Raw genomic sequence first — 12163 nt, 5'->3', positions numbered from 1 at the left:
CTTTATTTGCTAGCTTTAATCCAATTTTTAGAGAGAGATCTTTAAGTGAATTTGTTCCCCACTCAAACAAATTCATTGTGTGAATTTTAGATTCAATTATTAAACCACATCATACCGGCAACATGCGCTGACAAATAACTATAGAAAATCCGTAAGTATTGTTTTTTTTTTTAAAAACACACAATCAGAAGGGGTTGGATTGTATCACAAACTATTACTAAAAAACACCAAAAAGGATTCGTCTTGTCTTGTCCTAAGAAAGAGAGAGGCTTCTACTCCGTAGTTTTCTTCTTCATCATCTTCTTCTTCCCTTGACCATCTTCTCCATCTTAGCCTCCATTACTAAAAAGTATAAACAAGGAAATCAACGAGAGGTCATAATTTTGCAAGAGTTGCTGGTAAAAGAAGACAAAAGATCAAATTTGTACATGGATTTCCTTTGCCAGTATGGGTTGCTTTGCGCTTGAGAGGAAAAACACGTTCAACTACAATATTCCATCCATCAGCGTTACGTCCTCCACTTAGTTCATGCGCCTTCTCTACACATCCTTGTCCCACTATACAAACTAGAGCTGAGCTGTAAAATTCAACAGAGACAAAAGTCTTTCGTTAGAAATTTAATAACTTGAGGGAGAGAGAGAGAAAATTCACAACCGACTGTGTCACAAACTGGAGGAAATAGACTACAAACCATTCGTGACGAGTATTTCTGCGGACATCTACACGTGTAACCTCTCCACTAGAAGAGAAATGTTTAGACAGCCCGATCTTGACATCAGCCTCAGGCAGTAAAGAAAGTAGGTCATAACACGCCAAAACCCCCATCCTATTAATTCAATTGCAATGGCAGGAGATAATATTATATAGCATGATCGATCACAATCAATCAAAGAACACATCAGACATTGATTTTCCAAGGAGAAAATAATATTTATTGACGTTGTCCAAGGAAATATCTGAAACATGCCACACAATTTTTGTAACAAGTAGGCATTAGTACAGCCTTAACGACTACAATCCATCCGCCCATGTCACTTCCAGTAAGTTTCAATGCCTTGTCTACGACATCTTCCTCGTTTTCCAAAAAGAAAATGTAGGCAGGACTGTAGAAAAACTAAAAGTTGAGCTCGAAGAAGCCAAATAACAGAAACTAAGGGGGTGTTATTGAATGAAAGACTTTAATAGATTTTAATTACTTGTGGATTTTAGAATTCAAAAGTTTTCTAATTTATTTAACGTGAATTTGTTGTCATCTATACTATTAAAAGGGAAGCACACTTAGGATAAAAAAAAAACAATAAAACTAATATGCCATACAATGCCCTTACGAAATAAAAAAAATAAAGAACAAGGAAAAAAATATTTGGGGGCAAAGAGGTAATCTAATTGAGTAGAAACACGCGGATCTTTAGATGTGTGGTATTACTCTATTCGGATCATGTTTATGATACAATCATTTCCAAACAGAATCCTCTACAGCTACCTGTGAACAAATACAATAATTAGGGAAATTAATATGTTAATAGATCACAATAAATATTGTATTACGGAGAATTAGGAACCAACCATATCAAGACTCTTTCAAAATTAGCTATTTACTCGCACACAATCATGTAATCAATCTTTCATCCAAATTTCAAAAAAAATAGAACAATCAAATCCCTAAACATCCTCCACAATAACATCTCAAATCAAAAGCATTTCCAAAACTAACCAAATCTTTCACTTTCCGAAAAACTTAAACTGAAAAATAGAACAATCAAACCCCTAAACATCTCCTCTACAATTTCTCCTCCATTACTTATATAAATACCAAACTAGACGTCTGATACAACCAAACACATCAAAAACCTACAATACAATTCTTAAACTCACCTTATAAGTATAGAAGGCCGCCAATGATGGATTCACTCAGGAAGTTTCATAGAAAGTTACAGGTTTCACATACCTTGAGAACATCAAAACAAGGCCGAGAAACCAAGTCACTATTGGCTCATGAATCTGTAAGTTCTATCCTGAAATAAACTAAATACTTATCAATATAAGCTGATGAAAAATGAGACTTGATCGAGATTTGTGTTAAAAATCTATATAAGTAATTATATATATATAGTTTTTAGTAATGTGATAATGGTAATCTCCTAGATATGAAATGCTAGATATGGATTGTCTAATACCAATACTCTTAATTTTGTAGGCTACCCTAATTAGCTGAACTTCTTTTACAATGAAGGAATACATTGCTCCAATGGTCCTTGAGAAGACGAATGATGGGAAAATTACGCCTGTGAATATTAAGAATGAGTAGCCTAAGGATGTAAAAGGCTGATTTCGTTCTTCCTATTACATATATTCGTTAATGGTGTTCATAAATTATAACCTTCATCGTTGTTGTCAAATTTTCTCATTTCTAAACAACTATAAAAGAATAATTACCATTTTTAGGCAGTAGCATAAGTTAGCTTATCTTTGGCAATGCACATGTTGATTTGGGAGGGACTTCGTTATGATGTAAGAGACAAAAGCCAAATTTTGCTGCGGATCGTTACTAATCCAAGAGACTCAAGTTGAACACACTTGAATGCTTGCAAAAAAAAAAAAAAACATGAAATGAATCTGCATAAGTCATGAACGTAGAGCTGATTCAGGTCTTCCACAGATTTAATTTTCAGATATAAATACTTCAAATACAAGGATAACCTGCTTCAGCTTTCAAGTGTCATGAATCGCGACACTAATCTCTCTTTTGATATGGATTGATAGCAATTGAAGCCGTTTCGATTGCTTGCAAAAACCCTAGAAATCCATCTGCAAAATAAGGATGTAGAAAACAAAACTTAGATAAATATGAATGAATAATTATTAATCCGAGAGTAACACAGAAGTACTCACTCGCTTCGATTAATTTCTGATGAATTTAGATTTTAGATGTTTGATGTGGTCGAGGAAGGTTAAAGAAATCGTCTCTTCAACACTTTCCCTTTTCCAATATTCTTTTTTGTTTTTGGTCGGAGAGTCAACGTCTGTTGCAAAAGCTGACCTTTTTTTTTTTGTTGGTTCCTTTAATTTATTGGGCTTGGCCAGGGGATTTGGTAATTGGGTTTCTTTTGGTTAAACATATTTGGTAGGCCGTAAATTTAAAATAACAAGAACAAAGAAGTAATTTCATTTTTCTTATTTTTATTCTATAGTAGAAAGATATATTATTAATTATATTTGATTTTGTCTCATTCAAGATTTGTGTTTTTTTGTCCGTCATGTACTCTTTCCAATCGAAATACAACATATGTCCCATATCGGGGTTTCCCTGTATTGGTAATACATTTCCTAATACGATGGAAATTTGTCAACGGGTGTACACCAAAATAGGTACATGATAGAACGAAACGAGAATTACGACGACATGCTAACCAAATTCTTTTGAATGCAGATTAGACATGGCGAAGCTGTTGGGGTGATCGGTCCTTCTGGGACTGGGAAATCAACCATTTTAAAGATCATGGCTGGACTTCTTGCTCCAGACAAGGTCTGCAACTGTCTCTACTCTATCTGGCAGATCATAACCTTCAGATTATGGATTTTCTTTGATGTTTGGTATGCAGGGAGAAGTTTATATACGAGGAAAAAAACGAGCTGGTTTGATAAGTGATGAGGAAATATCAGGACTTCGTATTGGCCTGGTAACTGCTGTTCTGAGATATGATTCTCATGAGTCGTGGATTATTTGTTTCGAGTTTGTGTATATAAATGGCATTTTTTCTATCTTACAGGTGTTTCAGAGTGCAGCTCTCTTTGATTCTCTATCAGTTCGTGAAAATGTTGGTTTTCTACTGTAAGATGTTATTCTTTAACGTCCTATATGGCCTCATTTTTAGCCAAAAGATTACGGATACGGATGCTTTTTTTGGTTTTAGACATATTGATTGTCTATGGTAATGATCACAGTTATGAAAGATCAAAAATGCCGGAGAATCAAATATCTGAGCTTGTGACACAAACCTTAGCAGCTGTTGGTTTGAAGGTATCTTAATTCAGTACAAACATAGGCTAGTTAAATACCTGGTGAATAGTCCACATCCAGCTTATTTTTATTTTTGTTTCTAATAAGATCAGGGTGTTGAGAATCGATTACCTTCTGAGCTATCTGGTGGAATGAAGAAAAGGGTTGCTTTAGCTCGTTCACTAATTTTTGATACAACAAAAGAGGTCATAGAGCCAGAGGTAATCTGAAGATCTACTCATGTTGTTTCTTCTCTAGAGGCTCGACTCCTGCATCTCATAGTTCATGATGAAAGTTTTTAACTTATCAGGTGGTGAAAATTAAGCATTCATTTATGGGTTTTGAAGTTAGTTTAATTATGCGCTGCCTTTTCTTAGGTGCTCTTGTACGATGAGCCAACTGCTGGACTGGATCCAATTGCATCAACTGTAGTTGAAGATCTTATACGGTCTGTTCACATGACGGATGAGGATGCAGTTGGAAAACCTGGAAAAATTGCGTCTTATCTGGTTGTAACACATCAACATAGCACCATTCAAAGAGCTGTAGACAGGTTCTGATTTCAGTCCATATTACAAGATATGGTTTTTGCAGCTCTCACTTCATCCCTGAAGAAAGTTAAGTTTCTTCTTGTATTCAGGTTATTGTTTCTGTATGAAGGAAAGATCGTTTGGCAAGGAATGACACATGAATTTACAACCTCAACAAATCCAATAGTTCAACAGGTCCCTTCTTTTCACATGTTCACATCTAATATCAACATGGACGTACTTGGGATGCAGTTTGAGTCATTCATTTTTGTTTTGTATCTCTCAGTTTGCTACAGGCAGCCTCGATGGACCAATCAGATACTAGGGGACGCAATCTGAGACAATTTGGGATGAAGAAACGACGAGACACGGTTGGCACACAACATATGTCTGGATCCTGGCAAATATATATACCTCTGGCTTCCCATTAAGATTTGGAAGAAACCGTCTGAGAGCAATTAGTTCACAAGAAACTTCAGTTCCTCCTAAACAAAGCTTAGCCTACTTGTAAACACTCGTTATTCTTAGAAGAGTAGATCAGGGAAGCATTGTAAGTCGTGAGATTTCACTCTATAATGCATAAATGAGAATTGGGTTTTTATCTACCAAGAACAAAGACTTGCATTTTCATACATACTGAAACTTTAGCAGATACTTGTGAATCTCCAAAACAGTAGTAACAAATGTATATATATACACAAACATAACTCATCTAGAAGAAGAGAAAGATGCTTTATTTCAACTGCCTAACTTGAAAGCATCAACAAAGAGACCTAAGCAAACACCAGCTTTCCAGAAATTCATAAACACAACAAAAGACTGCAACTTCCCTGAAAACATTGAAGAAGACGGCCTCTTATACATAAGCATACCGATTCCTTCGATCGCAGCCACGACGATTCCAGCAACAAGCACGTCCCAGTCACCGGTTTGTCCAAGAATCGTAGCCAATGCATTGGCAGTGTAGAAGCCAAGAAGCAGCAAAAATATCTTCATTGGGAAGTTTTTTCTTGCAGAGTTTATCTTCCCAAGCAGCTGTTTGCCTCCTGCGATCGCAATTCGACCCAATCGAGTGCTACCGAGAACGGTCCTGTCTCCATTCATCTCTTGTCCTCCTCCATCATTATCTCCAGGAACAGGAACAGAAGAACCTGTGTCTAACGCAAACGCTATTTTCCGGTTTGGTCTTGTCATCTGAAAACTATTGAACAAAAATGAAGAAAACTTTTCAATACTCAAACCCTAAGATGATTACGCATCAAATTCAAAATTTGCAATGCTGAAACCAATGATGATGATTATGCACAGAATCGAAACGTGAAACGCAAAACGGTACCTTTTCATGGGATAAGGAAATGAAGTAAGGGTAATGGAGGAAGCTCTTCGTCTGCTATGGAAGACATTTATCATAAAGGAGAGACCTTTATCAATTTCCAGAACTGGGGAGACGCGTGAAGCTTGAATTTGACATGCCATTAGAAAACAATGTCTCGATTTTTAGGGTATATCAGGACGGGAAAAGTTTTCTTTTTCTTATTTTTAAAAATGTCATTAATGATAAAAAAACAAATCAAATTATTATTATTATTATTTTTTTTTAACTGAGTTAAAAACAAATCGAATACTAAACTAATATGACTTTGAATTATGAATGTTAATAAAATACATTATACAATTATTACAAATTTAAAATATATTTAGCTTTTGAAATTAACCCCGCACGTACGTGCGGGTCCAAACCTAGTTATTAGTGGATTTGAATGACATTACTAATAGATTTGAAAGTCATTACTAGTGGATTTATTTTTGAAGTTAAATAAAAATAAAATAAATTACCCATAATTATATCAAATGAAACAAAAAAACATGTGAGTTGGAGATCTGATTAGGGTTTCTTCTTGATTTATGGTGGTGGATCTCTGCTGGAGATTCTTGTTGTTTGATTCAGTTGTTAAGAGTTTTGATTTTTTTGGATCTGAGATGAAATATCAATCTTTTAGGATTTTCTTTTTATGTGATTTCTCCCCTGTTCTTCAATTAGATGAAACAAAAACAAGAGGAACTAACATCTTCAATCAAAATGAAACCATAGATAGAAGAGTTTTTAATCCTCAATCTTATTCAAAAAAAAAAAGGGAAGAAAAACCAGTGAAATTGTGTAAACAATGAATTTGATAGGCAGAATCAGATCTAAGGATCTGCAAACTGTGTCAAGCCCCAAAATGAAAGATCATAGTGGTCTTTTGGCCAGAGCTATATTTTATTTCTTAATTCTTAGAATAATCTCCTAAATCAATTTTGAATAAAGAGAGAAAGATAGAGAGATTGAAATACTTGAAAAATATGTGGGATTGTGTTTGTTCATCTTTTTGGAGTGAAATACGTTGAAATCTAAAATGATACCAAATCCAATGGAAATTGAATAACAATGTTTTTAAAGAATTCTAAAATCCATCAAATAAATACATAATCCAATAACATCAGATTTTAATGTACTTTTTCAAATACCTAATTGAATAACACTGGATTCCAAAATACACCAAATTCTTTTAAAATCCATTATTCAATAACAACCCCTAAATGTTGTTTATACTTTATACCATTACAACACATATTTATACTAACACCAAAGGATGACCTAGGTTTACTACTTGTTTCTTAATATAACCAAGACCCATTAACAGTTTGGGCCTTAATCGAATATATAAATTCTTTGGACTAGTTATTCTACACTTGCATACCTCCGGGTTTATCCAAATATTTTACGTAAAAAATGTGACGAACCAAGTCCAAGAGGTTCAATCTTCAAGTTGGGACGACGACAGACCTCTGACCTCATATGGACTATGCTCGTCATGACGGAAAGCAGCAACTGTATGTACATAGTCTCATACCGATGAGGTATCTCCTCTCTCCATATGGAAGTGTACTTAGGTTGAAAAGTAAAAACGTTTATGAAATTTCTGAACCGGATAAATGGCCTACTTTTACTTATAAACTAAGTGAATTAGCAGCGCTATATATGTAAGATGAATACATTATTTTGTTTTATTTACGCTTATGTTCTTAACTGGTTTTAAATTAAATAGAGCGTACGTATATTTGTTTCAATGATAAATAAAGTGTGTTTGTGACAAAAGAAAACTATATAAACTTTAAACGACCATGTATTCGTTAAACAATTCACATATATCAAATTAAAATTTTAGAAAATTATACGAATTTTATTTACAACTAATAATTTTTTAAAAGAATTATTTGTACATTTTCAAATGCTGCACTTAAATATACGTATTTCCGATTCCACAGAACATATGTTTGAAGAAAGCTCAAAATCTATTTGAGAGAAATAAAAATAATATAGTTATGGCGAGAGAAAATGTTTTATATAATTAATATAGTCTCATGCATGGTTGTGTCCAATGTCCATCCAAAAAAGCACAAGCAAAAAACATGTCGAGACAAGAGCGAGGTTCTTGGACAGATGATCATGCACTCTTTAGTATCAGATTCAGTGATATTTCAACTCTTCCTTTTCCTAATATATAGATATATTTTTTTTTTAAAGTAAAGCTTTATATAGGGTATAAAGTTGGCTACATACACCTCTAAGTTATTCTCTCTATAATAAACTTAGTGGGTATAAAACATAAAGCTTCTTTATGTAAAAGAAAGATATGTATGTTCCTTTTCTTCAATGATATTATTATTTAAACTATATATTTCTTTTCGTATAATGCATCTATCTGATTCTGATTTTTGATCGTGTACAAAAAAACATGAACCCTTCTTTTGTTTTTATAAGCCTATCAATAATTTCAGTCTTTCAACTTGTAAGCTTCTTCTCTTCTTCCTGATCTCTTTTTTCTCCCAACCCCAAAATTATATATCTCTCTTTTCTTGCAACCTAAGGTAGCTTCTCTAGGTTTACTTTTGATCTTCCCCTGAAATGCATCTCAATTTTTTCACCGTTTTTGTTCTCTTCTTCTTCTTCTTCTTTTGCTTCAGCAATAACCAATCATGGGGCTTGATGAGTTCGAACCAACAACCTCAGTTCTTCAAGCTTATGAAAAATTCTCTCTTCGGTGACGCTTTGTCCTCTTGGAATGTTTCTGACGACGTTGGTACTAACTATTGTGACTTCACCGGGGTAAGATGCGACGGTCAAGGGCTAGTAACCGATCTTGACCTTTCCAGTTGGTCACTCTCCGGGGTTTTCCCAGATGGGATTTGCTCTTACTTCCCAAACCTTCGTGTTCTTCGTCTCTCTCGCAACCATCTCAACAGAAGCAGCAGCTTCCTTAGCACCATCCCTAGCTGTTCTCTGCTTCGAGAGCTAAACATGAGCTCTCTTTATCTCAAAGGAACTCTCCCTGATTTCTCATCAATGAAAGCTTTAAGAGTCATCGACATGTCTTGGAACCACTTCACCGGTAGCTTCCCTTTCTCCATTTTTAATCTCACTGATCTAGAGTATCTCAACTTCAATGAGAATCCAGAGCTCGACCTCTGGACTCTACCTGATTCTGTCTCTAAGCTCACGAAGCTCACACACATGCTCCTGATGACGTGTATGCTCCATGGTAACATCCCAAGATCTATTGGTAACTTGAGTTCTCTTGTTGATCTTGAACTTAGCGGAAACTTTCTCTCTGGTGAGATTCCAAAAGAAATTGGGAACCTTTCCAACCTAAGGCAGCTTGAGCTTTACTACAACTATCACTTAACTGGGAGTATACCAGAGGAAATCGGTAAACTCAAGAACCTTACGGATATCGATATCTCGGTTAGCAGGTTAACCGGAAGCATACCGGATTCAATCTGTAGTCTTCCGAAACTACGAGTGCTTCAGCTTTACAACAACAGCTTGACTGGTGAGATTCCCAAGTCACTTGGCAACTCAAGAACCTTGAAAATATTGTCTCTCTACGACAACTACTTAACCGGTGAACTCCCGCCAAATCTTGGATATTCCTCGCCTATGGTCGCTCTTGATGTCTCGGAAAACCGCTTCTCAGGTCCTCTTCCGGCTCATGTTTGCAAATCCGGTAAGCTTTTGTACTTTCTTGTCCTACAAAACCGTTTCTCTGGTTCAATCCCTGAGACTTATGGGAACTGCAAGACACTCATACGGTTCCGTGTTGCGAGCAACCGCCTCGTGGGAACCATACCACAAGGAGTTATGTCTCTACCTCATGTCTCCATCATCGACTTGGCTTACAACTCCTTGTTTGGTCCAATACCTAATGCTATTGGAGGCGCTTGGAATTTGTCAGAGCTCTTTATGCAGGGTAACAGAATCTCCGGTGTTATGCCTCACGAGATCTCTCATGCCACCAATCTTGTGAAGCTTGATCTCAGTAACAATCAATTGTCTGGTCCAATACCGTCCGAGATCGGAAGACTAAGGAAACTGAACTTACTTGTGCTGCAAGGCAACCATCTTGATTCTTCGATACCTGAATCGCTTTCTAATCTAAGATCTCTCAACGTTCTTGATCTTTCCAGTAATCTCCTTACCGGAAGAATCCCTGAAGACCTCTCTGAGTTGCTCCCAACCTCGATAAATTTCTCCAACAACCGGCTCTCTGGTCCCATCCCTTTCTCATTAATAAGAGGAGGTCTTGTAGAAAGCTTTTCGGATAACCCTAATCTCTGTGTTCCTCCAACTGCTGGTTCATCGGATTTGAAGTTTCCAATGTGTCAAGAGCCTCGCGGGAAGAAGAAGCTGAGCTCCATATGGGCAATCCTTGTCTCAGTCTTCATCCTAGTCCTAGGGTGCATCATGTTTTACTTGAGACAACGGATGAGTAAAAACAGAGCAGTGATAGAGCAAGACGAGACCTTAGCATCTTCTTACTTCTCTTACGACGTTAAGAGTTTCCACCGCATAAGTTTCGACCAAAGGGAGATTCTCGAATCTCTTGTCGACAAGAACATAGTAGGTCATGGTGGTTCGGGTACTGTCTACAGAGTAGAGCTTAAATCCGGGGAAGTAGTTGCGGTGAAGAAACTATGGAGCCAAAGCAGCAAAGACTCAGCTTCCGAAGACAAAATGCATTTGAACAAGGAGTTGAAAACCGAAGTTGAGACCCTCGGGAGCATTCGCCATAAGAACATTGTGAAACTCTTCAGCTATTTCTCAAGTTTGGATTGTAGTCTTCTGGTGTACGAGTACATGCCTAATGGTAACTTATGGGACGCTCTTCACAAAGGCTTTGTTCATCTCGAGTGGCGTACTCGTCATCAAATCGCGGTCGGAGTAGCTCAAGGATTGGCTTACCTTCACCATGATCTCTCACCACCGATCATTCATCGCGACATCAAATCGACAAACATCTTATTGGATGTAAACTATCAGCCTAAAGTTGCTGATTTTGGCATTGCAAAAGTGTTACAAGCTAGAGGGAAAGATTCAACCACGACAGTTATGGCTGGCACCTATGGTTACTTGGCCCCAGGTGATATATATTACCTCTTTATACCTTATATTATGAAACATTAAAATGATTTACAATGGAAATACAAACACAATTAGACCTAAGCTTAATATGATCGCCATAGTAACTTAAAAAAGAAAAGAAAGGTCTTTTATTTATTGTTACAAGTAAACGATTTTGCTAAATTTGATCATTTATTTTCATGGTGTTAATTATAATTAATTTTATCGAAATATTTTTATTTAACTATCTTTCAACAATTCTAAAAATTTCTTTTGATAGTGTTTTTATTTGTAAAATGTAGTTCAATTTGTTTTTCCATACTAACGAATTGATGATATGCATTTGGAAATGGCAGAATATGCGTACTCATCCAAAGCAACGATCAAATGCGACGTGTACAGTTTCGGGGTTGTGTTAATGGAGCTCATCACAGGGAAGAAACCGGTGGATTCGTGTTTCGGGGAGAACAAAAACATAGTGAACTGGGTGTCAACAAAGATTGACACAAAAGAAGGATTGATGGAGACACTAGACAAGAGATTAGCCGAATCATCGAGAGCCGATATGATAAATGCCTTGCGTGTGGCTATCCGTTGTACCAGCAGAACTCCAACAATCCGTCCTACCATGAACGAAGTCGTCCAGCTTCTCATCGACGCAGCGCCTCAAGGAGGACCTGACATGACCTCTAAATCCACAACAAAGATTAAAGATTTAGTACTATCATCAGATCATCTCACACAAACAAGACTCTAGTCTCATGCTTTCTTGATGGAGAGGTGTAGCAACAGTTCGTATAACTTCTAAGATATCCTGTATTTAAATATATATCATAGAAGAAACTGCTTATATATAGTCTTTAAATACTTCTACATGTATTTTAACATCTATCCTTTAAAGACTTTAATTATTTCCGGTTTTTCTTCTCCGATTTCTAATCAACATGTAAACAGTAAACAAAAATACTATATATGGATCGATGATCATCATTCTGACTAGAATTTTATAGCTGCTTCAAAATAACGCATAGAACCTGAATGTCTGTATGTAGTAGACCCACTAAATGAATCATGATAATTCACAAGCTCCTTTTTTTTGTAGACTTTTTAATTCGTCATTTTTCTTTATTCATCAGTGAGTGGAACTTCTTTTTCGATTGCATGGCATGGAAGTGGATTCTTGATTCTCAT

General features: G+C 36.2%; 4 protein-coding genes across 10 annotated transcripts; 2 read left to right on the top strand and 2 right to left on the bottom strand.

Moving 5' to 3' along the window:
* Window positions 1–75: 75 nt before the first annotated feature.
* LOC104724125 (uncharacterized) lies at window positions 76–3033 on the bottom strand. Of its 7 annotated transcripts, none has more exons than XM_087484765.1 (7): window positions 2893–3033; window positions 2701–2808; window positions 2437–2616; window positions 1949–2025; window positions 692–826; window positions 429–577; window positions 76–342 (listed from the first exon to the last, which is right to left on the bottom strand). In XM_087484765.1, the coding sequence occupies exons 4-7, from the start codon at window positions 1957–1959 to the stop codon at window positions 296–298; spliced, it is 342 nt and encodes a 113-aa protein (XP_087340891.1). In that variant the 5' UTR covers window positions 1960–2025; window positions 2437–2616; window positions 2701–2808; window positions 2893–3033; the 3' UTR covers window positions 76–295. The 7 variants fall into 7 exon arrangements, 6 of the variants coding, with proteins under 6 accessions (XP_087340891.1, XP_087340907.1, XP_087340889.1 ...); XM_087484781.1 differs by having other exon boundaries at window positions 692–1483; window positions 1876–2015; XM_087484763.1 differs by having other exon boundaries at window positions 1949–2015; window positions 2437–2584.
* Window positions 3034–3261: 228 nt separating this feature from the next.
* Window positions 3262–5146, top strand: LOC104724110 (protein TRIGALACTOSYLDIACYLGLYCEROL 3, chloroplastic). The gene is made up of 8 exons (XM_010442560.3): window positions 3262–3526; window positions 3603–3680; window positions 3771–3832; window positions 3946–4021; window positions 4114–4221; window positions 4378–4553; window positions 4641–4725; window positions 4817–5146. The coding sequence occupies exons 1-8, from the start codon at window positions 3425–3427 to the stop codon at window positions 4853–4855; spliced, it is 726 nt and encodes a 241-aa protein (XP_010440862.1). The 5' UTR covers window positions 3262–3424; the 3' UTR covers window positions 4856–5146.
* On the bottom strand, window positions 5126–6052 carry LOC104724118 (ycf20-like protein). The gene is made up of 2 exons (XM_010442573.3): window positions 5867–6052; window positions 5126–5731 (listed from the first exon to the last, which is right to left on the bottom strand). Exons 1-2 carry the CDS (start codon window positions 6004–6006, stop codon window positions 5269–5271), a joined length of 603 nt encoding a protein of 200 aa, XP_010440875.1. The 5' UTR covers window positions 6007–6052; the 3' UTR covers window positions 5126–5268.
* A 1790-nt stretch (window positions 6053–7842) lies between these two features.
* Window positions 7843–11898, top strand: LOC104724100 (receptor protein-tyrosine kinase CEPR1-like). Its single transcript, XM_087484798.1, has 2 exons — window positions 7843–10991; window positions 11329–11898. Exons 1-2 carry the CDS (start codon window positions 8480–8482, stop codon window positions 11727–11729), a joined length of 2913 nt encoding a protein of 970 aa, XP_087340924.1. The 5' UTR covers window positions 7843–8479; the 3' UTR covers window positions 11730–11898.
* Window positions 11899–12163: the final 265 nt, after the last annotated feature.

Source organism: Camelina sativa, chromosome 2 (assembly GCF_030686135.1).
Source record: "Camelina sativa cultivar CO46 ecotype springtype chromosome 2, ASM3068613v1".
Lineage (NCBI taxonomy): Eukaryota > Viridiplantae > Streptophyta > Magnoliopsida > Brassicales > Brassicaceae > Camelina > Camelina sativa.
The sequence above is the reverse complement of the archived record's forward strand: the minus strand, read 5'-3'. Positions and strand labels throughout refer to the sequence as shown.